Source organism: Lates calcarifer, linkage group LG5, assembly GCF_001640805.2.
Source record: "Lates calcarifer isolate ASB-BC8 linkage group LG5, TLL_Latcal_v3, whole genome shotgun sequence".
In the NCBI taxonomy this organism is placed as follows: domain Eukaryota; kingdom Metazoa; phylum Chordata; class Actinopteri; family Centropomidae; genus Lates; species Lates calcarifer.
The window spans coordinates 13094450-13120968 of record NC_066837.1 but is presented as its reverse complement, the minus strand read 5'-3'; the positions used below and the strand labels follow the sequence as shown (position 1 = coordinate 13120968).

Genomic DNA, 26519 nt, shown 5'->3' with positions numbered 1-26519 from the left:
TCAAACTTGTCCAAAATGCAATCATGTGAGTTCTACACAACGTACAGAAGTATAAACATATTACACCCAGTCTCTGCATTGTAAGTAAGTTGGACAGAGGACTTTAAAATGCTACCACTGGTCCGGAGATCATATAACACAAGGGAAGCTGCATTTTGTCACAATCCTACACAGACTTGACACAACCTTCACCATAGCTGTAGGCACTGTTATAATCTGACCATGGTCAAATCTAAGCCAAAAACTGACCTATTCACTGTGGCCTATAATTGACCTTCTATTCCTGCTTTAATTCTGCTATTTATCAGTATTTTCCAATCATTATATTTTGCAATTTGCAATTTTTGCAGCACTTTTTTTTTTTAAAGCACTTTGAACTGTGACTGTGTATTAAATGTGAGATAGAAATAAATTGCTTTGCTTTAAACCTCCTGCTACAATCACACTTTATTATCAGTCACTGATGGTGGTAAGCTAGTCCCAGAGCTTCCCAAGTTGTCTGATTTGTAACACATGCTGCAGAGCTACTGTGTGACTGTGAAATCCTTGCTATTTACTATCCCCGTGTGGCCAGCAGTGTTTACTGCAGCAGTAGGTTTGTATGTGTATGACTGTATATTATCTAATCATGAAAATCACAATAAATAGGACAACTGAAGCCAATACTTTATTTGAATTGAATGTCAATATTATCATTGGCAATATCTGTCCAGTGAAATACTGTCATTAAATTTATAATGTATACTGTATATACAATGGCAATACCTTTAAGACAAGTTGCAATAGGTATTTCAAGTCCGTCTCTAGTGTTGATTTGTCTTTTGTGGTTCTTAATTATGAGTGAGTCGATTAAGAAGCAAGTCCAGTAAGAAAAATATCTTTGTGGGAATGATTCTATTGTGGCTACATGGGAAAGTGCTTGGTTTTGTTACAGGAGCTAAGGGCTTATTTTTTCTCTTCCCCTGTAGTTTCCTTTCATTCTGCATCTTTCGCTTCCTCTGTTTTTTCCTCTTCACCCTCCCCTGCATCTTCCTTTGTCTCCTCGCCCTTTTCCTCTTCTTCCTTTTTCTCCCCTTCCACCTCTTTCACTTCCTTTTTCACCTCCTCTTCTTCCTCTTCCTCTTCCTCTACCTCCTCTCCTGTCAGCTGCTCCAGATCTGCGATGCGCCGTCTCAGAGCCTTGTCAGCATTCTTGTAATTTCCCAGTATCTTTTTCAGCTTGCCCTGCATCAGCTCTGTTGTATTATACAACTTGTTGACCTTCTCCTCCAGCTCCTGTGTCTCAGGCAAGATTTTAGACGGGTCCAACTCTATCAGACCATCTTTCATCAGGATCTGTCGGCCTTTCTCCTCTAACATGCTTTTAGCATCTGGATACTCCGTCAGTGACTCCATCAGGTCATCCTTGGACAGGCAGAAGAGGTCTGAATATCCAATGCTGCGGATGTTGGCAGTTCGCCTGTTCCCTGCTTTGCTGCCTTTAATATTGAGGATACTGATCTCACCAAAATAGCTGCCACTGCTCAGCACGACAAACTGCGTTACACCATCATCAGCAACAACTGCAAGATTCCCATCTTTGATAATATACATCTCTCGACCAATGTCACCCTTCTTGCAGATATAGTCTCCGGGGCTGAAGACTTGAGGCCGAAGCTTGAGCACCAGTTCAATCAGGAGGCCTGCCTCACAATCTGCAAAAATACGAACCTTTTTTAGAGTGTCCATGTGGACCTGGATGGCGATTTCAGCCTTCAGCTTGTCTGGGAGATACCTCAGCACCTCTCTCTCATCCTGCGCTTTGCCGTTATTCCACAAATAGTCAAACCACTTAATGACTCGCAACTCAAGTTCCTTGCTGACTTTTCGAACCTATTAACAAAAAGAAAGCGAAAGCATTAAAAACATACCCAACAGAGAATTACGCTAATATTTTTTAATGGAAAGAAGAGGGCTATCCACCTGCATGTACTGCTTGATGTTGTCAATTCGGGCCTGAAACTGGGCTTGAGCAGCATTCATATTGGAGATCATAGTGGCGATGTTTCCTACAATTGTGGCAAAGATCAAGACTCCAACCAAGAAGTCAACTACATGGAAGAAAAACTCTGAATCCAGGGCCGGTGGTGGTGTTTCTCCGATGGTGGTCAGGGTCAGTGTGGACCAGTAGAGGCTGAAGGAATACTTCCTCATGGGAAGCCCAAAGTCAGGCTCATCTGGATCATCCAGAGCTGGGTAAACCCAGTCATCAGCCCCAAAACCGATAGACTTTGAGAAGGAGAAGTAGAAACAGGCATTCCAGTGGATGATAATGAGGATGTACATGATCAGGTTTGCAATACGGAAGATGTTGGGGTAGTTGGTTTTAGTCTCTGTCCTGGTGAAGAACTCCAGCATGCGGCCAATTCTCAGCAGCTTGTTAATGCGGATTTCTGGGTAGTCGAGGCCAAGGACGAAGTAGAAGATGTCTGTGGGCAGCATGGAGATGAAATCGAGACGAAACTGGAAGCTGCTGATGTAACGCTCCCGGAGCAGCTTCTCATCTTTCACCAACAGACCTTGCTCAAGGTAACCTGCATTTAAAGAGGTACAAATTTATATACATGTATATTCACAATTCCCACAGAAATGTTGAATACCAATCAAAAGTATTCCCTATTATTGCTATAATCACCCCCTGATTGCACACAGATAATCGCCCTTCAAATTCAAATTATGAGGCAACTTCAGTGATGATTTAGGCATTTCATGGCAAAGGGATGTCACCACTCATGCAATTTAGTGTTTTATATTTGTTCACAATTTGGATCGGTTTGTTAAGTTTGGTCTCACATTGTAATTAGTCTTAGTGTCCCCAAAAAATCCTAATTACATCCATTATCATTTAAATTTGAAAAAATAATGAAACAGTAAGTCCAAGATGGGTGAATACTTTATATCAGCACTGTGTTTAAAATGTTTAAAGGAGGGGTTTGCATTTTTAAAGTCTATTTTAACCCAGCAACTTACAATTTAACAGTTTTTTGTTGCATTTATTGTCCATACTTTACTGTATGGACAAAAAATGCATTTGACAAAATGTGGCTTCAGCAGTCTGAGTTTGGAAAAATCTTTTCCTACATAGGAGGAGCAAGTATATCAGCCAGGAACTTCATCAGTGTACTTGAATAACTTCAAAAGACTTTCTGTAGTTTAAAAGGCTTAGTCCATGTCAGTTTTTACCTGTTCTGGTCCTGACAAGCATATCAGCCAGGTACACTATGTCTGATATGTAGTCCAAAATCATCCAGTAAACGATGTAGTTGTGCTGCAGCTCCTCAAAGCAAGCCCTGTTTGCACAAGAAGAAGGCCACCAGCACCATGTGTTGTAAATTAATAACATTGAGCACCTTCTCCACATCTGCTGCAGCCGATGTGGTGTTTTCAAATGACATCAAAGAACTTATCAGCAAGGCTATTTCCCAGCACAAAGCCAGCCAACTGCTAAAATTACAATCATTTGTAACAGCTTCATATGAACTGGGCTTTGAATAACACTTTACAAGGCCAAGTGGATTCATAGGAACATTTGATCTGTGGGGAAATTGTAGTGTAGACAAAGAATCATTGATTTATAGGTGTCACCTGGCTATGATCATGGTCCAGTTGTACATGACAGGCAGTGTGATGATGAACAGCCAGTTGTAATACAAATTCCCAGCAGGATTAATGACGAACAATTCTTTAGGCCTAAGGAAAGATCGAAAGACACCTAAAAGCATACAGTATTTGAAAAGCTTTCTTAAGGAAATTGTTCTGAATTATGTACTTACTTTTCCTTTTCCTTGTCTTTTTCTTTCTCCTTTGCTTTCTCTTTTTCCTTTTCTTTCTCTTTCTCCTTTTCCTTCTCTTTTTCTTTTGCCTCTTTTTCTTCCTTCTCCTTTGCCTCCTTGTCCTTTCTGTAAGGTGAATCAGTGCAGCGGAGAAAACCATGCATCAATTTTTTTTTAGTAACATTTACTGAATGGTTTGTGGTATAACATAATTACTCTTTCTTCTGCTTTTTCCTTTTTTCTTTTCCTCTCAGGAAAAGGATTAATTAACACATTTAATGTGCCTTAATGAAAAGACTTTTAAGAAACATCAAAGAGAAACTGTTTTACAAGGGCTTAACTTATTACTCTGACTACTTAATTGCACTTACTCTTCATTGTTGTTACTGTTATTCATGTTGAGGAGACGGTGAGGATTTGATTGAGGCGCTCGTCTAGAACAAACACAGAACATTACACATAAAGTTAATTAACCGACAAGTCTTACTTTGTTATCTGTCATTTATGCAGGTCCTCTGTTTGAATTAGAGAGAAACGTGTCTGAAACGTGAAGCTTTGCTTACAGGTCATCCTCGCTGTGCTCCTCACTGTCTGTGGCTGTTGGCTGTGCAGTGTGAGGAAGCACAGTGAGGTGGGGAAGGATGGTTGAAGAGGTCATGGCAGCAGATCTGCAAAGATTAATCGTAAATAGAGATTTTGTGTTAGAACGACAGCTTTGGACTATGACTAGGGGTCACATACTCTCACATACAGAACTGGTCTGTCCCAGCTGTATGATGGCATATGACAGGTGTGACAGACCACCAAATGATGTACATGTAGAGCTGGAACTAATAGTCCATTATAGATCAGATCTGCTCCCAGCATCTACAATTTGAATATTTGGTAGATTAGCTTGTCTTTTATCATAGTAAACTGTGTGAATTTGTAAGAGAGGGTAACACAAGCATCAAAACTGTTGCAGAACAGAAACTACTACTGTATACATACTGTAACAAAAATCTCCCTGCAGAAGAGAGCTAGAGGGGAAAACTTTTTCAAAACAGTGCTGTGAATCATTACTTGACATCTGCAGTTATCTAATGATGATACACAAAACAGAAAACCGAATTAGCACATTTAGCATGTATGTTTAATGAGTCGTAGATTTTAGCGACTACTGTATATTCTCTTAGTCAGACATCTTAAATAATGCAGAACAGCTTGTATGACAGATACAGCTCTGTGTGACAAATCAGTTGAGAAAAAAAAAACAGTTTTAATGACATTCAGTCTAGGTGTGCAAACAGGTGATACAGCAAAAACAGCTTCCAAAGTGTAGCAATGAAGCACTCAGTTTCCACTTAACTAAACTTACCTTTTCTACTTAATGTAATGTGAAGTCCATTTTCCTTTGATCCCTGTGTAGTTTTTATATATATACATATATATATATCTGGAAACTGAACACTCACAGCAGCAGCAGTTTCATTGTATCAATCATCAGATGCTAATTAAAATAATGTCAAAATGTTGCTAGACGCCTATAAGCACTGAGTCTAACTAACTGTGTCATAGAGTCTCAGTGTCCCTGATAAGGATTTGTGGATTAGAGTTGGCTGAGAAGAGGAGAAGCAAAGTCACTCATCCTCCTTATTTGTCCACTACAGTGAGAGATAAGGTACGTTCAAGTGTGGTTTGGACAACCTTCAGTTAACATGATAGGGAGGATCCATGGTACTGAAAACCATTTTGTGTTGACTTTTATATTTAAAAAAAAAAAAAAAGCTGCAGTAGGGTCTAATTTTCCTGACCATTTGCGGAACAGCAGAGGATTTAGTCTGCTTGAACACACACGCATATACACCCACACACACATACACACACAGTGGCATCCCCTGCTCGGTCAGCATTCTCAGCCATATCCAGCTCTGATCCTATTAGATCATGCTGGGTATTACAGATTTCAGATCAGGTGGAGCCGGTTCCTTTTATGTGAATGAGAATCATGAGAGTGAGATTAAAGCTGACCCTCTATCAGTGTTGACTGCTTTGTCCTCATAGCAGGAGAACCCCACCTCACCCCTTCCGGGGTGAGATGGATATCGTGTGGTTCAGTGGCTCTCCCATGTTGGCTGATGTGGTGTTTGCATTTGTATGATAATAAATTTCACAGCTCATATTCGGACGCAGATACGTGGCTCAAATTCAATCAAAACTAAATTTCAAGCACAATACTGCAAGAAGTGTTTTAATCAAAGACAGTCAAGATCATCTGGAATGAAAATACACTTTTTTTTTCACATTTTACTCAGTCTCTTTTCAACATGCCACAGCTTTTTCAACCTTTGTTGTTGCACCTACAGCACCAATTTCTGTTTCAGCTTCTGCTTTAACTGCTCATAGAGGAGCACTCAGGCTGGTAATAAGAGGAAGATAACTAGACTACAGCAGGATCTGCTGCCACTCCAGTTGTGTCAGCCTCAGCTGCCACTGGGGCAGCACCGGCATCAGCGGCACCGACATCAACAGCAGCAGGGACATTGGCCGCAGCAGGAGCGGCCACGTCAGCTGCCACCTCAGGGGCTGCCGGGGCAACGTCTACAGGAACCACATCCACGGGAGGCACGTCCACAACAGCAGCATCAACAGCAGCAGCATCCACAGCAGCAGCAGCATCAACTGGTACAGCGTCCACAGGGACATCAACCACAGCTGGCTCAACAGCAGCTGCAGGGTCTGCTGCAGGCTCTGCCGGCGCCGCGTCAACCACAGCCGGCTCGGCCTCAGCTGCCTCCACCTCCTCGGCCTCCTCTACCTCATCAGAGTTTAGAGGGGCAGCAGGAGCAGCAGGTGCCGCAGCTTTGGGAGCAGGGTTCCCATCCTGTGCATGGATGGGAAATAGAAAGGAAATAACTTTGAGTTGATAGACAGGCAGTAGATTGCCATTTATAGGGAAAGTACCAAACAGCATGTGAACACAGTTGTATAATGTCTCTGCTTGACCCACACTGGGGAGTAAAAGGTCAGAATATCTGCCTGCTTCCATTTCAAACATTTTTTATCCTTTCTCTACTGTTTCTCCCATTTTTATGAAAGTGCAGCATTAAACTGCTGGAGTACCACTTTAAAACCATTGCAAACAACATGAAATAGCTGTGTGTTTGTTTCCTCAAAGCAAATTCAGGAAACGATAACACTGCAATGGTGAAAAAAATGCAAGATTCATTCATCTCATGTTTTGATCATTTTGCTGAATTTTAATTTAAACTAATGTCAACATCACTGTCAGTGAGGTATCTGTCTTTGACAGCTCTGTTTTTCAAGGACATCATACAATCAACAGGAAAACAAGCACAAGTATACTGTAAATGATAAAATGAATGATGTCTGAATTACCTGGATGGAGGCGCTCATGCATTGCAAATCATAAATTACTGTGTGCTTCTTTTAGAATACCATGTGTGTGTGTGTGTGTGTGTGTGTGTGAGCAGTAGTAAACATTATACAAACTATACTGAACTGGAATACATTTTGGAGTAAATATCTCTGTCTGCTTACCTCTGTCTCCTCCTCTGATGCATCTCCAACAGCCACGGGAGCTGGAGGGGGAACATCAGCTGGCTGGGCTGGTGCAGCATCCACCTGCATAAATAAAAACACTTTTAACTCAAACAGCACATTGACTTTGTGACAGAATAGATGTCATGGTGATGTGCCTCTGTGTGTCTGTGTGTGTGTGTGTGTGTGTGTGTGTGTGTTTACCACTGCTGCAGCTGGATCAGCCTAAACAAATGAATAATTCATGAGTAGACAGCACAGACTCCAGTGTTTATGTCAGTTTAGTTTATGTTAAAAGTTTTTATAGTCTGTAAATCTATGGCTAATGTCATTATAGAGTCTAATAATATGTAAGTAAACTTACAGGAGCATCAGCAGCAGGAAGGAAGGGGTTTCCAACTACTCCCTGAAAAAATACAGATTAATGAGTATGATTAATGCCAAACTATCTGGATTGCTGAGCAGATGATTTCTATTTCTTTCTTTTCTCTTTGTTGAAACTACAGTGAACCCCCCACTACCTGCTGCTGGTACAGCCTGTACATCTCCATCCACCTCAGGGCCTCATTAGCATGTGCTGCAACCTGCTGAAGAAATACCAGACGTCTCCAGACATGCTCCACAATTAAGCCAATTATCCCCTCTCTGTCAGACATCTATCATACTGTACATTTGATGACATGACAAAAACATGGTATGACATGCCGTGGCAGACAGATACAAAACTTCACAGACAAGGGAAAAAAAAAGCCTTCTTACCTCATTGCTGTCACTGTCTGGAACCTGCAAATTTAGAAAGAGAACTGAGCAAACATGACTAGCTTCCTGCAGTGTCCTAAAGAAGTTTTTCAATATTTAAAAAGGGGTTCAGACAGCAAACTAAAAGACACATATTATTATTAAAGACTTACAGGGGCAGCCAAGGCAGTGACCAGCAGGCACATCACTAACACCAGCAGCTTCATCATGACTCTTCCTTGAGAAAATATATAATGTAACATATAGTTATATAATACTAAATTTCAGTTGCTGGATAAAGGAAATTTAGAAATATTATAAAATCAAAATTAAGGGAAGAAAACTGGCCATAAAAACCTATAATATATGCAGGACTATGTTATTTCTAATGTATGAAAATCCATCACCTTTTTTTCCTGGTGGCAGAGAGCGGTTGAATGCGTGTCTCCTCAGGGATGAAAAGTTATCTACCTCATCTCTAACATGGACACCATTTATATGGTGGAACATCCTGCGACAGCCAATCACATCCAGTAAAACACACAGAGCTATGTGTTTGAAGAAATCTACTGGAAAAAAAAGAGAGGCATGTAGGGTTAAGGCCCCTCTTATAGTTAATTACACACTGTGGCTGCTCAGCACACATGCCCCTCTCTTTATTGCCCCCAAAACAAGACGGCATGAAGCTCACATAAGCAGGTAAAGTAATGATAATGACTGAAAAGCACCACTTAAAGTTTGACTTGGAAATATTATTAAGGAATATATAAGAAAACGAACAAGATCTATATTGATTAAGACAGTTCAGGGCTGTATTAACTAACATTTAGTTCTCCAAATTTAAAAATAAAAATACTGATAACACTGATAAAACCTGTTGGTTTAAGATGGTTTTGCTTGTATCCCAATAATTTTCCTGCAGAATAAGTTCTTCTACATTTCATAGTTTTAGAGAATAGTGCTATACTTTTAAGTGAGATTATAAATTCAGCATTTTCACTTGCAAATGGGTATGTTTACATTGTTGTATTGGTACATTTACTTCAGTAAAGCAGTTGAATACTCTTTCACTTTTTGTTTGGAATACCAGAGCATTTAAGACCAGTTTTCCCAAGACCATCTGCAATTACATTAACACTGAAATTTACAGTAGGTGTGTCTGGTAGAAACACATGCCTACTGTAAATGGGAAATACCCCTTTCATGGTGTCAGAGTTTTCACTGATCCGTGTTTGTTTTAGCTGGTGTGGTTGCACATCACAGTGTTTTGGAACATTGTAGGTTTCTTTTGTTTATTTTTTGTGGTTTTAAATCAGATAATGAAGGACTTACTCTATAATCTGCAAAACTGTATTTAGACATTCTTGCCTTAGACCTGCTGAGCTAATGAGTTTAACTAAGATATCTCTTCATTAGTCATTCAAAACTTTTACTGCTATTATTTTGGCTCATAGTGAGATTGTTTCTTTGTTTGCCACCTTGAAAAAAAAAGGTGGCCAGCGTGAAGGTTAATGAGGTTATTAACTGAATATTTTCTGTACCCACAGGTATGCCTATCTTTTGCCAAGTTAAATAAACTGTGCTTTGTTTGAGCAAAGCAATCACTGTGCCAATTTCTAACAAACAAATTACAACAGAAGTACAGTATTCGTGTACCAGCTCACCTCTTCAGGGATTCTCAAGCAGGTATGTGTTTTTGGTTTGTGTTTGGTTTCTCAGACCTTGCAAAGCAACAAAACGTTTATCTCAAAGACAATATCTGAATTAAAGGTTGTACATGTAAAGATGAGCAGGTCGACTTGCCTGGACACGGTTTGGAGGTTGGATCCACTGGTTAACGAACAACAGATTCTCTTATTATCCTACATTCTCATTCTTCTCTTCTCTCAAAAGAATCATTTGAAATGAGGCCATTTTTGTGAGTCTGGACACTGATTGCTTGTTCTCTTTGATTTTTTGTGTACTTTGTCTTTTTGTTCCTGGTTTTTGAACATTTTTTGCCTGCAAGACTCGTATATGTGATATTCAATGTGCTGTCTTTTGTTGTAGACATTTTTCTTACTGGGCTCTTTGAACAAATGTTTAATATATCTTGTTATTTTTGCTTGGTCAGTTTTGACAGTGCACGGTCATATTTTACACGTTGGCATAAAAGGTAGTTCTTTTTTTTTTTTAGCCTTAAACATTGAAACATTGTGCAGTATATGTATATATAGATGTGTATTTTGTGGATTCATTTCCTATTTTGAATGTAAGCATGCTATTGTATTTTTTAATTCATATTTTGATGTGAACATGTTTTTGTTGCATGCCCTCTGACTGGCCTCTCAAAGGACTCTATTTCAGTATCTTTCAGGTTGATTGCCCCGAGAGCTCTGATTTGAATCTCCTGCCTGGCTTAGTATAAATATCAATCAGGTGACTTTCAGAGCCTAGATTTTGCAGAAACACTGATCTTTTGAGGTTGCAGTAGATAGTATCAGGGTTATGTTCCTCAACCGTGTACAAGATGAAAGCATAAAATACTGCATTGTCATTGTCAGCTTAAAGTATTGTTTTTATATTATATATATATCATTAAAAAAGCCATGACCAGCCGAAAAAGGCATCAAAAGGCACAAAGGGCATTAGAACATTTCTATATATTACTCAGCCTGCACCTCTCAAAAATAGCTGTATGTTTACCTTCATTATTTTATGATTATCGTATTATCTTATCTTATTATAATCTTTTAAATATCTTTGGTCAACAGTTTCCCTCACTTTTAACCATCTAGACCTGGAGATGCCATTTTCACTTATCACATTATCAAACAGAGTTTATGAACAAAAAAAAAAACTACCTTTTTGTATGTTTTTGTGGGAGCCTACATAGCTTCATTGGAGCACCATGCAGAACAAACACCATCATACAGAGGTTGTGACAAGTCAAATTAAGGCTTTTAAACCTGCTGTCAACATGTCCTCAGCTGTGGGAGATAGCAGCTATGAATTTATGTGATCTAAAGTTCCAGGGAAGAAAAACTTCTGAGGAAGACACAGTCATAGCGTGAGAGGATGGCGCCTGTGTATTTTGAGTGTCTTTGAAGAGATAAATGTTAAGTTGTGTTATGACAGGCTTTTGTCCCCAGGGGAGTGAGGATCAGGAAGCATTTTCCCTTTATGGTATTCATTTTTCTAAGACAGTTACATTTACTGTGGGGAAATGTGCTCAACCACTGTGGCAAATTATGTTGTAAGTGTGTTGTATTTATGATGATACCATAGCCTATGCAGCATGTAAGATATTAGATAAGACATATTTGCTGTATTATATATGCTGGGCTCTGGTTATTTAAGTCTTATATCACAAAACAGATGTGGACTTGACACTCACTGTACCTGTTAACTTCCAAGCAGTAAGTTTTTTCTGTTATTTTTGTTCTACACTTCCTCCACTGTCCTGTGGTGTTAAGGATTAAACTTATCTCTGAGTAGAAGGCAGGTTGAATCCCTACCTTGTAGCCTCTGGAGCTCTCAAAGTCTCAAAGAGAAGTCAGAAGTCACAGGGTCCAGTCCAGCAGCTAACACACAAAGAACATAGGGCAGAGATGGACATTATCTGGGGCAACAGGATAGTGGCTAGACTAATAAAATTCTCAAACAATTAAAACAACCGCAATTCAATATGCATGCACACAGTGATTGTCCCAGAGCGGACTGGACTGGACTGAGACAGAGTTGCTGTATGAAAACACAGGAGGATACTCCCTGCTTTAGCAATTTCCCAATGTGAATGAAACCAATAAAATTTGCCCAGCCACAGGTGGAAGTCCTATAGCCTCAGTCTTGCTCACTCTGGAACTGGCACCTGGAAACACCAGCCACCTTTTTAATGAGACGCTGACTTTTCCTCCAATTAGGATGATGCACTGCACCTGAGGTGTTGGCTCCAGCAGCTCACTGGCTGACCAAAGACGGAGAGTGAACAATGAGGGAGACACACAATATTACAGACAATACCAATACCAATACACACTGCCACTTTTAATGTGAAGAGTGAAATTCAAATGATCGCTTTTACGAACATGCATATGGTTTATGCACAGCGCTTAAGATGTTTAGATCTTCAGAGACAAGAAGTACACAGGGTGGTCACAGTAAATATTGATTACGTTTTTTTTTTTCTATTTACTACGTTTCGTATGAAGTTAACTGACAAATAAAAACCATTTGTTGCATTATGTTAAAAAAAAACTCACTTTTTTTAGTGCCCAAAACTTATGCTTCAGACTGTATGTCAGAAATGCAGTGCGGCAGCTAAATGTCAGCGTGTGATGAAAACATACCTGTAGTGATTTAATATTTTATTTTCATAAAGTTGGAGGACTTGAAGTCCTCTGTCAAGAACCATTATACAGGTAGTGACCATTCCTGATCATAGTTTTAATTCCATGACTCCTCCTTTGCTCCAGTCATAACAATTACATCTGCAGGTCACTTAACAATAACACACAACTATGGATCATTATACAAATAATACTCAACAAATTCTAAAACTCTTTAAATAAATAGCAGAACCATGAAAAAATTGCTTGAAAATGTAGGCTTTATTTCTTAAAAGAAAATGACATTTAAAGAAAAGTCAGAATTTATTTAACTAATTAATAACAATACACAGCAATTCTTAGATACAGTGAAAATGCAGCATTACAAAGTGCTGTATTTCCACAGTAACACTGAAAACTAACTGTAGTTGATAGTTGACAGAAGACAGCTGCTGAAGTGTTTTACAGGTCTACAACAGGTTATTGTTAATCTATGATGACTATAAAGTGAAGTAGATGGTTTTCTTCTATGCACATGACCATGTTGTAATGTAGTTTACTATTGCAACAGCATTCTTAATAAAAAGTGGTTATTTTATTTAAATTTTAGTAAGCACATATGAAACAGTCCTGATCATTTAAGGTCATTTGTTTTGTAGTCTCGCCTCCTTTTCCTGCCTTTCATCCACTTCATACCTTCGCTGGCATCTGCAAAGACAAAAAAGCTATTTAAAGCAAATATTCTTCATTTCACACATTCATGTCATCGGTCATATGTCATTTTCAATATGTGCATTTATTTGAGACTGACAGATTAATAATTACCTGGCTCATCTGTGTGGGCTGGTCCTGCTGCAGAGGTTGCAGGGGATCCTGGGATGGGAGAGGATTGGCATCAAATGATGGAATCTGAAAAAGCGGAAGAGAAAAACTTTATGAGCAAAAAGTGAATATAGACTCAGGACCAGTCAGTTAAATATCTTCAAAGCACTCTGAGATGTTATTTTAGTGTTTTTCTTTTTCTCACATTCATAGGTTGCTGTGGAACATTTGGAAGAGGATATTCAAACGGGAGAACCTGTGACAAAAAAAACAAAACAAATTGAGGTTAATATCTCTGAGGAAATATGTTTCCACAGAGGAACAAATGATAGTAAAAGGCATACAGAGATTTATGTCTCACATTTGGCAGGATGGGGGACATTTGTCATGGGTGGGATGTTTGTTATTATCTGAAATGAAAGTAAATATACTCATTTAGTACCAAGTCATTTCATATTTACATTATACATTCTGTAATATCTCCAAGTTTAAAATATTTACCCTTTGCTGAGAGAAGTCATAGGGGTAGTACTGAAAATGTAACAACACAAGAGAGTATAAGTGCACCAGCAAATGTGCTTCCATAAGCAATGACTGAAAATATGAAAATATGGAAAAAGAAAAAACAAACAAACAAACAAACAAAAACAACACTTACGACTTCCACACTTTGTCTGCCGGGTGGCTGAGGAATGGAGTATTTGAGGAAACCATAGGGCTGCAGTAAGAGTAAAAAGAAACTCAGTGAAAAGTGGTGAACAGTTTTTTAAATTTTGATTTATTTATTTCTTTAAACTAGAATATGCTTCTGAGTTTTTTAGTGGTTAGTGTTTTACCTGAGCATTTGATCCACCTGTACCACCAGGCATATGAGGATACAGCTTCAGAAAAAAAAAAAAGCAAACACACAAATGTACATAAGGGTACTTGTTCTTAAATCCAAGCGAAGCTAAAGCTGAAATATGGAGCGACTAAGAATGTGACGTACTATTTCCACACTGTAAGCACCAGGGAGTCCAGTTTGTGGCAGAGGTTGACGAGCTGCAAAGGGATTTTTCACCTGAATGGATGTAAAATCGCCAAAATGGTCAGAAGACAGTTGATTCCACTGTTATTCATTTTTGCATCGTAAAAAACAACAACCTGTGACACAGAGGTTAGACAGCTCACAATATATGTACATGATCACCTGTGCAGGTGGTACCTGCTGTCTGGGTCCTGTGTAATGAGTCAGGTAGTGAAAGCCGACTGAAAAAGTAACAGTGAGACAATGATAATAACAGTTAAATCAAACATAACTTCATCTGAAATGAGACAATAAAGCTTCCACTGCATGAGAGAGAGCAAATTTGTCTTTTTTTTTTTTTTTTTTTTCCAAACTTACCGGTGCACCTGAGGCTGTGCTAGCCAGACAGAGGCAGAGGATGGCCAATTTCATTTCTGCAGAGTGTCCAAGTCCTAGAGACATGAAACTCATCATTACAAACCATAAAACTCCAATCAAAGTCACACTGGATGGTTGCTTTCTATTAGAGGAGCATCCAAGAATCTTCTCACCTTCTGCAACAAAAAGAAAAACCCAAACACCAAAACACCAGTGGAGAGGTTGATGAGTGTTGGAGGTGATGCCGGTCGAATCTTCCACGTTGGCTTTTATAGGATGCCAGATGACCTGAGAGCCAATCACAGTCAATGGGAGTGATGTTACCCAATGAGTAGGTACAGTACAGATGTCTAGTCTTCAGCTTTACTAAATGACCAGTGGTCAAATCCACTTTCTGTGTAATAGCAGACTCAGTTTTGATTACACAGTCTAGAGTGGAGCACACCTTCACTCTGCTTGCCCCACATTCTGTCATCGCAACAGTTTTATTGCATCTGTACTGCTGCACAACTGTGGCATAAATAGCTGAAATGGGAACATAATGTCTATTACCTATGCAAATGTAATATTAAATGTGATATATGTTGATCGTGAATATTCATTGGGTCTTTAAATCATGCCAGCAGCAGAGCAGAGCACTGTCCAGACACTGAGACACAGTACTGAAAGTATAAAACTTCCTTTATGTATCAGCTAGAATGTTACTGGATGAGTCTTTATATAGTTAGTTATAACCATTCAACTTATGGAGAATGAGTCAAAATGCACACACACTGATATATTGCAGAATTTTAGGATAACCTAATTAGAAAATGTTTTAAGACACTGTGATCAGACACACACTGTTTTATTAGAGCAACATTCATTCTATATACATTGATCTGAAGTAAAGAACCATAGGAAAATGAATGAGTTCTTTTTATTCATTATGAAGCATAGAAACAGAAAATTGTTGCATGTTGCTGACCACCACGAAGAAAAAGGAGTAAACTGAGATAAAAAAAAACACACACTCATGCTTCATTGCATAGGACCATTACTTTATTAGAAAACGTAGCACCTTTTTGCCTTTTTTTTTCCATATGAAAGCACAGCACCATCTTTTTGTAAAGCACCATTTTCCCTAAAAATGCAGAACACCATTTTCTTTTCAGGGGCATGACACCACATTTTTCATACTTTAGGAAACAGCAGTGTTGACTGGTCATCTTTCACTGGATTAAGCTGGAGGGGGCTTATAGTATTGGCCACCTAAAGCAGGAAGAGAAACAAATACATCTTAACTGATCTTGTTTTCAAAGACACTGTCACACAGGAAAACAATATATGATCTTTTTTTTTTTCAGAAATTATTTAGTTAAAACTTAAAAGTCTGAATAATGCAGGAATACAGAACTCTCTATGTGCCTTGTAAATATGTAAATATGTATTTTGTGTGTGCCTGTGTGTGCACAAACATACACATCCTGCTGACTCTGATTTTTTAGTCGTCGTCATCATCATCATCACCGGTGGGTGCAGCCTGAAATGACAGAGGTTTCTGATGAGCCAATCAGAAGTGAGGAGAGTCTTTTGCATGTTTACTGAGGAGTCGATGTTTCTCAACACCTCAGCAGAAAATACTTGGAAGACTGCGTCTCTGACGCAACACACATTTATCAGAACGAACCTGTTGCCCTCAACTCCACTTCAATCTAAATTCAGTTTCCTACCTGTTGCAGTTATTTGAGGCTATCACTGTACCTTCAGTTCAATCAAACCATTTAGATGGTGGACAGCTGATGGTGACTAAGTCTTATTGACTGGTCAAGAAACTTGAATGGCTCAAGATATAAATTTATAATCATTCTTACACCAGCACCAACAGCAATGACAGGTTCAAGGGGTGCAGCGGGGGCAGCAGGAGCAGCAGGAGCAGCTGGAGCTGCAGGAGCAGCAGGGGCAGCAGGCGCAGCAGGGGCAGCAGCAGCTGGCACGTGAAAACCGAAGGGGAAGAACTGGAGAAAGAGATGAGAAAGACATCATTAGTTTAATAAACTCTCACATAACCTCTCTTAGAGAAATTCAAATCTGCAGACTCTTACCAGCTCCTTGGTGTCTCTGCCATTTGCCTGCAGGATCTCTTGCTTGATGAAACCATGCACCTTTCAGTGAAAATACATGCAGGCACACACATGTGGTTAAAAGTGTAATGCTTCAGATATAATCTAGCTTTACTCTGCAGCCTACATGCGGTCTCTAAAACTGCATTTCGTGGGACTGGATAAACTATGAATTATCTTGCATTCAGATGGTACTGAAGGCCTTTCCCTGCATTTTAAATTCGTCAAATTAAGCATCTGTAAACTACCATATGTACACTCAGTATTTATATAAATATCAGTCTACACTGTGTCACTCACAGGTCCTCCAACAGGCTGTCTCTGAGCATCAACCGGGAGCAGCTGGAAAGGAAAACAGTCAAGATTTAGTCATCCTGGCCTTGTTACAACTGCATTTAAGTCACAGTTATTGTTATTGTAACTATGAAATTGTTTGCATTTTTGCTGTCTGTTGCAGCTATTTATCTACAGTTGCATGCAAAGCACTAAATACTGCCTACAGACTTTTGCACATGCATTTATCAGAATTACTGTTTGATCTTCTTCTATTTCTTAAGTTCAAAGAAAAAAAGTACAGTTCGTTAACACGTGAAGACTTCTTTTCACTTATATATGTCATTTGCATACAGTAAAGCACTTTGGTCAACACCTGGTGTTTTTGAATCTAACTTGACTAGATATTAAAGTGTTTTTGAAAAAAGCGTAAAACAGTATAATTTAGGTCTTACAACTTCCAGAGTTCCTGCCTCGGCTCCAGCAGGGATAGCCTGGGCTGCCTGTAAAGATCATATTAGCCATTAACCTTCACATTGAGTGTAGTTTATAAGAAAAAGCAGCAAACTCTGAGTGAAAGAGCCATCAATAGGCTCAGCCTGTACCCATTACCGTCAGTGGTGAACCGATAATAGCAGACCTGTGTGTAGAGCTTATTCAGTGATGTTTGAAAATGTGTTTTTGTGTGTGTGTGTGTGTGTGTGTGTGTTGTCATATACACTGTGGATCTGAGCTGTGTCTAACTGTACCTGAGGTGGAGCATATTCGATGTCAAACTCCATGTACATCTGCTGCTGCTATAGGAGGATTCAGAAGAGAACATACTGCAGTTTCAGTGGATTGAAGGTCAGTGTCAAAAATTATTCACATAATTTTTTTAACAGATGAATATATAGTAAGTAACCAACATGGACAAGAAATCCTTACAATGCTCAGAAAAACTCCATCTGCTGATAAAGATTATGTGACAATTAAAAGTCCCTACATTGACTTTAAGGTTAGTTTGTTTTTCCAGTTATTCATAGTATTGAGCACAGTGGTGGGACACCACTATATATATATATATATATATATATATATATATATATATTATATATATATATATATATATATAATAGATTTGAAAAATGTAGACATAAATGGTGTTTTTCTTACAGGTGCGCAGATGGCCATCCCAAGGATGGAGGCAGCAAGGAGGATGAATTTCATTTTTAATTCAGCTGTCAAAAAGAGATTTGTTATTATAAGAGTTATAATACTCAACAACCTTTACTGCAACACTTCAAAACAGATCATCACTTTATATTTTACATGAGAAATATCATACATTAGTTGTCTACATTACCTTTCCTTTCTGGCAGCACACAAGGACTGAAGGGATTGTTGAGGAGGGGTGTGATTCGTGGAGTGAGATCTACTCCTATTTATCTGCTGACAAAAAAAAAAAAAGACGAGCAAACCTTTTGACAGGTATTGGTGATAAGCCAAGTATTTTCATTTTTTATGATTCCAAAATTGGCAGCTCTCTCTCCATGAGAAATCTCATAATACATTTTTGGCTTGAAATGCACATTAATCACATTTAATCCCTCAGTGATGTGGTTTATCAGATGCCACCTTGCAACATCTTTTACACTCAGAGAGGTCAATGGGGTTGTACATGAATAGGGAATCCAGTTTTATCCAGGGAATAGATATTTAACATAATAGCTGTAATAGATCAATCTAAAACATCACAGATCCCTTGTATACCTTTTATTATAAATATTTTATAGCTGATGATGACTGGATAATTCCATTACAGTTCTTCCATTTCTACATTCCTTCATGACAGTGTTGTAGGACTGTTCATTTTGACACAAACTCATGCACCTTTTGTTAAGTTTAGACTGATTTAATGGCTATAATGGAAAAGTGAATTGGCGACAGCTTCAAAGTACTACACTCAGACTCTCACTGTGCATTGTATCTGAGCCTGTGGGGACACTTAAGTGCTGCACTTGGGCTAAAATCCATTAACTAGGAAGAAAATGACAACCACTGTGTCCACCCCCCTTACATTATGGTATGTATAGTACCATCTGTGGCATGTGAGTTAAACTGTAATTCTCACACAGGGGAGGTTATTTCAGGTCCACACATAAGGTATTTGTGAGAACTTTTCCAACTTCATGAAACACAATAAAAATTTTAACAACCAATAAAAGACAATGTGTATTTTCTTGACATGTGCCTTGTGTTTATAGCAAAGACACCTGCAGGGCTGTTTCAATGTGTCTTACTGTACGAACATGATCAGGGTGTTACTGAGAAAATGAGGTGCAACTAAGAAAGTCGAAGGCACAGTGCCATGTTAATGACACGTACATGAAACTGAATCTATTCAACTTGCTCTAATCAATATTTTCATATTAACAATATATCAATGCATCAACACCTCCTGGTGTTAAGGAGCGTTTGTCAACTTTTGTCTCTTTACTTTGGTTTTATGACCCAACCTGTTTACCTTACTGCCAGCGCCAAGCAGCAGATAGACAAGTAGCACCAGTGGGCATAATTGAGCAGTTTAAGAACCAGATATTTCTCTCAGGAGTTGGTAGAGACCAAAAAACAGAGCTAAAATGAGAGTAAATATTGGATGCACATTCATCAGGTGGCCAGAAACATGACTCCAAATTAACTCTAATGTTATTCTGAGTCAGCTGGATAGATATATTCACCATGTCAACTTAAAAGGTGACGTCAGTGTTGCTTACAGCTTGATTCTGCTGCACCTAAATGGTCAAAAAAATTGTTAATGCCAATTTGATAAAAGGATGTATTAAAACCAAATCACAAAAACAATCACTTCAAACAGAAACATTTCAGATTTTATTCATCTTTGCTCATTTTTACTAGATATTATTCACTGAAAAGAAAAAAAACAATGATGGTAAGAAAATAAAATGTCCATTATGTAAAATGCTAAGATTAAATATGAGAAACTTCATTGTTAGTTTTCATTAGTACTGTGTTTTGTTTTTTTTCTCCTTATAGTTATCTCTGCCGGTGTCTGCAGTCTCAGACATGGTTTCCCTGTGTGGGTTGGAGCCTGGGTTGCACAGGTGTCTGGACGGTGGCTGCCTCCAGCGCTGCTCTCTCCAGACCTACAGGGAAACTGTTACTGTTTGGCTGTGCTCCAGTGCTGGCCAGCCCCTGCGCCTGTGGGACAGCGGCTGGTGAGGTCACCATAGTCGGCGCTACGCCTCCCTGACCTGGGTTTGTGAGCCCTGCGGCCTGGCTCACATGTTGGACGGCCCCTGTGGGCAGGTTTGTGAGTACTGAGGGCACGTACACACCCAGCTGGGCCATTTTAGCTGCCATCTGAAAACGGAGAAGAGAGGAAAGTTACGGTACAGTGAGAGGCGAGGGAGGGAGGACAGTTGGATCATCACTAGGATCACTGAGTTCATGGAGCAAATTGTTTGAACAAGCTGAGAGACAGATAAAAATCTTGGCTGTGTTACTGTACCTCAAGCTCCTCTGAGCTAAGACTGCCAAGTGGAGAGCTCTAGTAAAGAATGACAGCACATGTCAAGTAAAACAAACAAACATTGCAAAACTAGAGAGACCATTAATTATGTGAATATCCAAGAATATTTTGTACTTACCATGGGTTGCTGGAGCATGTATACAATCTGAGGATTCTGCAGATGAAAATTAGACACAAAATGACACAACTTTTTAGGTTTTGACATATTTTCAAGTAGAAATAGGTTTTTGTTGAATGAGCTCTGCTGTTATATTCAGGTTTATAACTAGAGACACCTGTTGTTGCTGCATTGGTTGAGGTGCATCTCCCGAAGGAGCGGCTCCAGAGGGTGTTTCTGCAGGAGAGACTGGAGCGTTTGGAGACTGATTTGCTGGAGTTTGTGGGAGAGGTGTTTCAAGAATCATTGGGAATCCATATGGGGAGAACTAGGGGTAGAGAAACATGCAATTCACTGACAGAAGACAATTACGCAATTCTAACCGTCCCCTACATCCAAACATCAGTTGGTCAAATACAAAAAAATCCCAATTACAATATGACCCGTGGCAGAAAATCACGTGCAAGACAAAACAGCATCTAAGTCTCCATCTGAGTGTCATAAATCAACTGTCAGATTGCGGCAAAGTAGAGATGTCTTTATTTCCACAACACTGTTATGAAAGAATTTCAGGTTGTTTCAATTTTCCTATACGGTACATGTTGACAGCACATGTAAAGGGGAAAAATATATCCTGCACAGCACTGTCGAAATATGTTAAAGACCCCCCACACCACACCCCACCCGCTGGTGAAATCTGTCAAGCTGGATTGTGGTTGGAAAATATTTTTGTCTATAGCTCAGCACAGTGCAGTACAGGCAGTAAGAGATCTGTCTCAGAAAACATAAGACAGTGTAAGTATATATTACCAGCTGATTTCTGTATGGTGGCGAAAACAGAGGGAAGTATCCATAAGGAGGGAAAATCTGTAAACAGCAACATAATAGATGATTAAAGTGGCTTAAAAGAAGAGTAGAATATATTGTTTTGTTTGCTGTCATTTCTTTTCTTTATGCCTTTATGTCCTACCAGCGGCTGCTGTGGGAGTACCGCCTGGGTAGCAGGCTGAGATCCATGCATGCTCAGCTGTAGGGGGACGATCATCATCCTATCTCCTAATGGAGACCAGGTGTAATGTTGCAGTGAGGGAACAAGCTGGGGGCCACCCTGGGGACCCAGTGGCTGGGGGGGCCCAGGCTGTGGTTGCTCCAGGCTGGGGTACAGCGGCGCTGGAGTCTGAGCTTGGGGTTTCTGGTTTGAGGCTTCAACAGGCTGAAGTCGTTGAGCTTGATTGGCTCCTCCTTGTGACAGCTGGGGAGGAAGGACATTAGGTTGGACCTGAAACATCAAAGAAAATCCCAAAATGACTATCGTCACAGAAGATCTCTCATAATGTGAGTTACAATTTAACTTAATCTGAATGAATAACAAACATTAAACCGAAAAATACAGAAAAAGAAACACTTTAAATACTGCTTTTAAAACTATGATTGCACTTACAGATGCTGCTGGTGCTGCAGACACTACGCTGACACATGACAAGAGGATCACAGTAATCATTTCCTGAAACAAAACAAAAATCAATATGGTTTTAAATTGGTTCCCACAGGATCAATGCAAGCTGTCACAGAATGTCTACTTGGAGCACTTATAGTAAATTCAATGAAACTGCATGGGAGCGAACATTGACTTATGCGCTGCTCACGGAGTGAAACAACCAATCACATGACAGAAAAAAAAACCAGAAATATCCAACATAATCTTTTTGTGTGAATGAAGCAGTGTGGTAGAAACCAAAGAAAATCCACTCAACACTCTAAACCACCTGTTTTTCCTTCAATTATGATGCTGTAATGTCTGCAGAAATGAAGAAACAAACACATAAGAACCCCGGACTTGTGGTTTTCCTGTTACTCAGATCACCTGTGGGTGCGGCTGATGTGTCAAGAGTCTCGCTGTTGTAATTATGGTCAAACCAAATGTGCGTACTGTGCACCTAAACTGAGGGGAAAAGATGAATAAGGAAATGAGAGAAAAGTAGGCATAAGACCTTTGTCAGGTATCATATCCACAATATAACATATAACACTGATATAATAGACCATTTGATGGTAGCCTGTAGCACCAGTACAGAGATATTGTTTTATATTGTAAATTTGATGCCAGGCAAAGGTCTATGACTGAAACGTATCTCTAATAATCCGAGAACTGACAGTGTGCAGGAACTTTTTCACTCAAGGTGTGTATAAAATTTATACACATGGGTTCTATTTTTACTTTTTAAACTTAATTACTTCCTCTTTCTTAACTGTATGTCGAGCAATTGCAACAAAGCAGTTGCAGGCATCAATAAAGTTTTTCTGATTCTGATTTGGATTTTCTTCTAATTAACAAAGACAAATCATTCACATTTTCCTTGACTCACACTGCACTTGCTGTAAGTGTGTCTATACCACAGAATGTATGATCACTAATTAATAATCAGCTATGTATGGAAACATGGATAGAGCACCTTTGGTCTTTTGGTGACATCATTTGGTGAAATAAAAGGTGAGAGTAGAGAGATAAAAGAATTCATTTGTTTTCAGAGACTCTGGTTTTACACACAGAACACATATAAAATGATCATTGTAAGTGGAATGGGATATAACATCCACACACTTTCAGAAGACTTAACAGCTTGATCTGGTTTGATAGAATATTAACACTCATTGCTACTTATTATATTTTTTGCAGTAAGGCGCTCAACACATGACATTGCTGACATGTGCTGGTCATGTCTACAGAGATGTCTCCATCGACCCATGATAAAAGTACATTTTAAAACAAAAATGTTTACTTCACAAGGTTCTTGTTTCAAATGAAAATGTATTTTTCAAAGACCTCACACTCTTAAAATCATCAAATTTTTTACCATCAAAATTATTCAAAAAAATGTTTTTTACAAAACATGCAAAAGACATTACTCAGCGCATGATAAAAGTATCTGTTTACACTGCCCTCTGCCTGTTGTTTGGCTGGTTGGTTTTATTTAACAATAAACAAACTAACTTAGAAATAAGATTACATTCATAAGAAGAAGAAGCTGTGCAAAACCCACTTTTTGGGCACAGACATAACACATTAGAAAACTGTGATTTGTATATTAAGAAATAGGTTCATAATGGAGAGAATGTGAGTGCTGTGGTACATTTTTTTCTGTGAATAAATGGGGCAACAAGTGTGCAGTACAGTGGATGAAAATATTGGTCAAAAGGCTGAGTCATGATAAAAAATTAAAAAAAAAAAAAAATACACAGTCCGACAGACTTCACAGATGAAGCAGGGAGTCAAGTATTACAGGCTCAGCACTCATCCCTTTCTTAAGCTGTGTTGATCCAGGGATGGTGATGTGTGTGCCCACTGAGTGGATATTACAGCGGTGTGTCGTCAGCATCCTCCCACAGGTGTCTCCAAGACCAGCCTCTTCCAAAACTCATAATTATACCTTAACTAAATGCCTGTCTCTGTTTTATATCTCCCAAATCACAATTTATCACTACTTTCTTTACATTTTTGTTTAGACTGTGGTATGATATGGTATGAAAAAGGAGTTGAACGATACATTATGCTGATTAAATGATATGAAAAGTGATAAACATGACAGCAGCTAACAGAGAGATACATAAGAATGTGGAAAAGTTGCAGAACCAATACTGAAATGTAAATAATATGCACACAAATATATCTATGTTTTTGTAAAAGTCAATAAAATCTGTCTCAAACTTGACTTCAAAATTATTAATTTCCCAAAAATATATATAAAAGCAAAAACACAGAGACACAGTATTCATTTCTATATGACTGAGTGCACCTTTCTGTTGTTGGAGAATGAAAGTAAAGTAGTGAATCAGTCAGCTGTGTTTGTTCTCACATCAGCGCAGTTCACCTGTTGTCTCCTCGCGGCGCAGTGGTAGCAGCAACTGTGGTCTGGGGGGACTGAGTGCCTGGGGTTGGGGTTGTGCTTGGGGTTGTGCTTGGAGTTGTGGTTGGGCTTGATGTTGGTGGACGTGGAGGTGGAGGTGGGACAGTTGCAGGTGGTGGCCGTGGCCACAGACCAGGAAACAGTGGCCAGAGAGGGAAGAATGGAGGCTTTGGCTTGGGCCAAAACCTCTGCAGCAAGACAAAATAAACAAGGTAAACTATCTACAATTTTTTTTAAAATTCACCATTATATATACTGTCACTATTGTTAATAAATGATAGGACTGATTTGATTCTTACCTCAACACTGTTAGACTCACTGCTATAGTGATGAGAATTCATTCTTACCTCATCACTGTCTGAATCACTGCTATGAGAATGATGAGAATTCTGCAAAAAAAACATTAAATAAAACCCTGGTTTATTTTTAATATTAGCTGAAAATCATTCACAAGTCCCAAAAATCACAGCATAAAAAGAGCATGTGTTCATTTCTTTATACTTACAGTTACAGGAGAATTGATCAAGTAGAAAATCATCAGAAGAAAAAACATCTTGCACTTCAAACTGCAATTCAAATCCCTTGAAAGTCAGAGCTGCCTGCGTGCCGTGGAGGAATACAAGTGTAAACAGCTTAATATTGAATTAAACATGAAGCTTGTGTACTCTACCTTCAAGCTGGCCCCTTTGGGAAGTTCCATTAGCTTTTAAACAGGCTCGGTGTGTCCACACAGGTCTCACAGTTCAAAGGTGTGTTACTTCATCTCAGATGTGGTCTGTCTCATGGCTACCTCCGGAGACCAAACCAAAATAGGCGTGAACACAATCTCATTACCCAACTAGCCTGTGTTTTTGTAATATTAAGGTCTACATCCTGTTTATAATCCCGAAAGACATAAAGTATTTTCTGACACATGTTGAGCTGAATTAAACACTAAGCCCCAGCTGATCACACTCACACTCCACTTCCCTTTGTTTAACGAATAAAGTGTTTGAATTCTGAGTAAAATCCAGAACATCAACGTGCTATGTCACAGTAAAAAAAAAAAAAAAAAAAGCATGTCAAATATTTGAATGCAGAGAAGATTGATGTGTTGTTTTAGCTCTCCATACTTGCGAAACAGTAGTATCTGTTGCCTAGAGCTGTATTTCCACCTGCAAAACAATACTTGCTCAATCCTTTTGAAATACTGTAATCATCTTGTGTACTCATGGTGGACCTTATTTATATCCTCTATAGCAGTCATTAAATATTACAACCTGCTGCAAGTGTCATACAGTCATTTTTTTTCTCTGATTATCAAGAGATTTAAAAAGCTTTTATTTCCCAATGATGGACAGAGGAGTTAAGAGCAACACTGGTTGGAAAACTTTGACATAAATGTAAAAGGAACCCTTAAGAGTATGTGTAAAATAAAAAGGCTCTTCCCTCAGGCACTCTAGCAAAGACTCCCATCAACACACCACTGACAAGCATCTTGGCAACAGGTTTTATGGTGTCTCATCCCCTGACATGCTTTTAGTAATGCAGGAGGCATACAGTGTCTGACGTACAATGAAACAAATTTTATTGTCTTTACTATTATGATACACAGCCAAACTTTACAGCACAAACACATATAACTTGATGTTAAATTATTGTGGAAACCCCAAAGATTCCAAAGATGTGATAAGTCACATTATATTGGTGGATAATTAGCATGAATTCAGGCATAAGACATCTACACTTTTCCATTTGAAACGACCATATATCTTTTGACTTTTATTTCTACAGAACCACTCTTGTTCCTGGCAATATTAAATATTTCTCTCACACTTACTTATCAACTCACATGGCAAACAGATTTCAACATGCTGCCACTTTCTTTTGCTTTACAACCCATGAAAAAACACAAATTATAATGTTTTGATCCCTGGTGTGAAATCAAGGTGAAAATGCATCACCAGAGAGCACTCAATTTTACGGGAAATGAATTTCAACACCAGAAACAGCCACTAACACAGTGTA

The 26519-nt window shown here is 38.9% G+C and overlaps 4 protein-coding genes and 2 long non-coding RNA genes across 11 annotated transcripts; all 6 read right to left on the bottom strand.

Annotated features, from left to right (window-relative positions):
* Window positions 1-924: 924 nt before the first annotated feature.
* Window positions 925-4470, bottom strand: cnga1a (cyclic nucleotide gated channel subunit alpha 1a). Its single transcript, XM_018695622.2, has 8 exons — window positions 4376-4470; window positions 4184-4246; window positions 4029-4059; window positions 3813-3934; window positions 3625-3729; window positions 3223-3329; window positions 1963-2573; window positions 925-1872 (listed from the first exon to the last, which is right to left on the bottom strand). Exons 1-8 carry the CDS (start codon window positions 4468-4470, stop codon window positions 976-978), a joined length of 2031 nt encoding a protein of 676 aa, XP_018551138.1. The 3' UTR covers window positions 925-975.
* Window positions 4471-6214: 1744 nt separating this feature from the next.
* On the bottom strand, window positions 6215-11929 carry enam (enamelin). 5 transcript variants are annotated; one of them, XM_018695623.1, is made up of 9 exons: window positions 11588-11929; window positions 8498-8659; window positions 8264-8328; window positions 8112-8135; window positions 7874-7939; window positions 7717-7758; window positions 7557-7577; window positions 7353-7436; window positions 6215-6675 (listed from the first exon to the last, which is right to left on the bottom strand). In XM_018695623.1, exons 2-9 carry the CDS (start codon window positions 8598-8600, stop codon window positions 6232-6234), a joined length of 849 nt encoding a protein of 282 aa, XP_018551139.1. In that variant the 5' UTR covers window positions 8601-8659; window positions 11588-11929; the 3' UTR covers window positions 6215-6231. The 5 variants fall into 5 exon arrangements, with proteins under 5 accessions (XP_018551139.1, XP_018551141.1, XP_018551140.1 ...); XM_018695625.1 differs by having other exon boundaries at window positions 7874-7936; XM_018695624.1 differs by having other exon boundaries at window positions 8498-8656.
* A 731-nt stretch (window positions 11930-12660) lies between these two features.
* On the bottom strand, window positions 12661-13566 carry LOC127142477 (uncharacterized). The gene is made up of 3 exons (XR_007813249.1): window positions 13425-13566; window positions 13223-13306; window positions 12661-13105 (listed from the first exon to the last, which is right to left on the bottom strand). It is a non-coding gene; the product is annotated as an uncharacterized LOC127142477 (long non-coding RNA).
* A 12-nt stretch (window positions 13567-13578) lies between these two features.
* LOC108896481 (uncharacterized) lies at window positions 13579-14861 on the bottom strand. 2 transcript variants are annotated; one of them, XR_007813247.1, is made up of 7 exons: window positions 14777-14861; window positions 14409-14677; window positions 14208-14279; window positions 14056-14100; window positions 13878-13937; window positions 13721-13750; window positions 13579-13629 (listed from the first exon to the last, which is right to left on the bottom strand). It is a non-coding gene; the product is annotated as an uncharacterized LOC108896481 (long non-coding RNA). The 2 variants fall into 2 exon arrangements; XR_007813248.1 differs by having other exon boundaries at window positions 14424-14677.
* Window positions 14862-15622: 761 nt separating this feature from the next.
* scpp7 (secretory calcium-binding phosphoprotein 7) lies at window positions 15623-18411 on the bottom strand. Its single transcript, XM_018695631.2, has 9 exons — window positions 18324-18411; window positions 18134-18198; window positions 17728-17775; window positions 17434-17481; window positions 17006-17047; window positions 16688-16747; window positions 16457-16600; window positions 16065-16125; window positions 15623-15854 (listed from the first exon to the last, which is right to left on the bottom strand). Exons 2-8 carry the CDS (start codon window positions 18185-18187, stop codon window positions 16087-16089), a joined length of 435 nt encoding a protein of 144 aa, XP_018551147.1. The 5' UTR covers window positions 18188-18198; window positions 18324-18411; the 3' UTR covers window positions 15623-15854; window positions 16065-16086.
* Window positions 18412-19705: 1294 nt separating this feature from the next.
* Window positions 19706-24853, bottom strand: LOC108896483 (uncharacterized). The gene is made up of 9 exons (XM_018695635.2): window positions 24832-24853; window positions 24477-24700; window positions 22049-22111; window positions 21578-21886; window positions 21418-21474; window positions 20786-20935; window positions 20629-20664; window positions 20490-20528; window positions 19706-20341 (listed from the first exon to the last, which is right to left on the bottom strand). Exons 1-9 carry the CDS (start codon window positions 24851-24853, stop codon window positions 20039-20041), a joined length of 1203 nt encoding a protein of 400 aa, XP_018551151.2. The 3' UTR covers window positions 19706-20038.
* Window positions 24854-26519: the final 1666 nt, after the last annotated feature.